This window comes from Cajanus cajan, chromosome 5, assembly GCF_000230855.2.
Source record: "Cajanus cajan strain Asha chromosome 5, NIPB_CcT2T_4, whole genome shotgun sequence".
In the NCBI taxonomy this organism is placed as follows: Eukaryota; Viridiplantae; Streptophyta; class Magnoliopsida; order Fabales; family Fabaceae; genus Cajanus; species Cajanus cajan.
In genome coordinates, this window is record NC_138521.1 from 49440328 (window position 1) to 49442459 (window position 2132).

A 2132-nucleotide genomic window follows, 5' to 3' on the forward strand; every position below is an offset into this window, starting at 1 on the left:
ATCACATGTGTCATTGCAGGTACATTGTCACCTTCAGGGGTAGCTATTTGTCCAAGAAATTGCCAATATTCTAAAGGGTGGTTACGTAGGAATAACATTTTAAATCAACAAGGAAAAGTGACCTCTGGCTTGCAATTAGTTACTGGGTCGCTAAGGTTATTGTCTCTACCTTCGTTCTCACCACAGCCCCAACCACTCCAACGCAGTACCCTTCTACATAACCCCTTTTGGTTTAGCATGAACCATATGCTTCATAAAATAAACAATCTCGATTAGGAATTAATTAATTAGAGTGAAAGAAAGACCAAATTCAGCTCAAACAAATTAAAACTAATTCTCTTTCATTAACGTTATTTTCAGTTCTACTACTCTAGAGGCTTGTAGGAGGGTCAATGTATAATGCAAGGTCACTCTCAAAAAAATTTTCCCCACACATTGCTTCAACTCTCTCTTTTTCTATTCCAACTTCTTTAAAACCAAGCCTTATTTCTCAATTCTCTCTCAGGGTACAGACAGAAAGGAGAGAGATTCTAAACTAAACCATAATGAAGAACACAAACACCAACACTAAACTCATTCTCCTTCACCCTTATATCCAAAAGCAAGGAAGCTCCAATCGACTATGGCTTCTAGCCTTCGTATCAATCCTCACCCTTGTTTTCCTTGTCACCCTCATTTACATAAGGGAGTCCACCTTCATTACCAACGCAACTTCTTCTGTGATTGCATCTTCCAATGCCTCAGTTTCTGGTCTCGAAAGTGCTCCTTTGCCAGCCACAGTGATCAACACTCTCCTCCACTATGCCTCAAAATCCAACGACACCTACCGCATGCCACAATCAGACCTCAAACCCATCTCTAACGTGCTTCGAAAGTGCTCATCCCCATGCAACTTCCTCATCTTTGGCCTCACACCCGAAACCCTTCTCTGGAAAGCCCTCAACCACAACGGAAGAACCGTTTTCATCGACGAAAACCGTTACTACGCTGCGTATTACGAAGAATTGCACCCAGAAATCGATGCTTACGACGTGCAATACACCACCAAAAGGAGCGAGATGAAGGAGCTCATAGCTTCAGCTAAAGAACAGGTTGCCAACGAGTGCAAGCCAGTGCAGAATCTTTTGTTTTCTGACTGCAAACTAGGGCTCAATGACCTCCCCAACCATGTATACGAGGTTGACTGGGATGTCATATTGGTGGACGGGCCACGTGGTGATTGGCCCGACGCTCCTGGCAGAATGTCAGCGATTTTCACCGCTGGCGTTCTCGCCAGGAGCAAGAAGGGTGGAAACCCTAAGACTCATGTGTTTCTGCATGACTTCTCCGGGGAAGTGCAGAAGGTTTGTGGGAGTGAATTTCTATGCAATGAGAATTTGTTGGAGGCAAGTGAGGATTTGGGGCACTATGTGTTGGAAAGGATGGATGAGAGTAGTGTGCAGTATTGTAAGAATAATCACTCGTCTTCTGGGTCAGGTGCTTCTTCTTCAACTTAAGTAGTTGCTCGTTCTCTCAACCAGATTACTATAAGCTACTCAGAATCAATCATGTAGTCACAATTGTTTCGTCTTCCTTCTGGGTATTTATCATCCTTTCCATTGCAACATTTTGTTTTTGTTCACTTCCTGGCTGGAGCCTGTAAAAAATAATTCTTTTTTGGTCTTGCCTTTTCATTTTATGGCACTCAAAATTGTGATTTCTTTAATGAAGTCAAGTTTCCCGATTCCAATTGAGGATACATTAGCAACAACTGTCAAAGAGTCACTCACAAAAAGATAACAAGAACAAAATTTATATTCAATGATTTATTTTTGTAAGGATACAAACAATCTCCTACATTATTAGATTACGAGAAGAAAATAAAGATTTATAAAATACATAATTCCTATTGTATAAGATATTTTAGGAGATGATCAAAAGTAAAATAATAAGAATTTAATTCAAAAAATGAACAATATTATATTAATGTAAAGATATGTGTATTAAAATCCTCGGAGCACAATAATGATATCAGAGATAATGGTCAAATAAGTAACTAATAACTCAAAATTTCAGACGAGTATTTGACAATAGGAAGTAGTAAATCCAAGTGTGATATTTTTTGTGTTGAAAGTCTTCCTGATAGTGTGGAA

The 2132-nt window shown here is 39.5% G+C and overlaps 1 protein-coding gene across 1 annotated transcript; it reads left to right on the forward strand.

Moving 5' to 3' along the window:
* The first annotated feature begins 409 nt into the window (after positions 1 to 409).
* LOC109788181 (protein IRX15-LIKE) lies at positions 410 to 1733 on the forward strand. The gene has a single exon (XM_020346850.3). It carries the CDS (start codon positions 546 to 548, stop codon positions 1494 to 1496), a length of 951 nt encoding a protein of 316 aa, XP_020202439.2. The 5' UTR covers positions 410 to 545; the 3' UTR covers positions 1497 to 1733.
* The last annotated feature ends 399 nt before the right edge of the window (positions 1734 to 2132 follow it).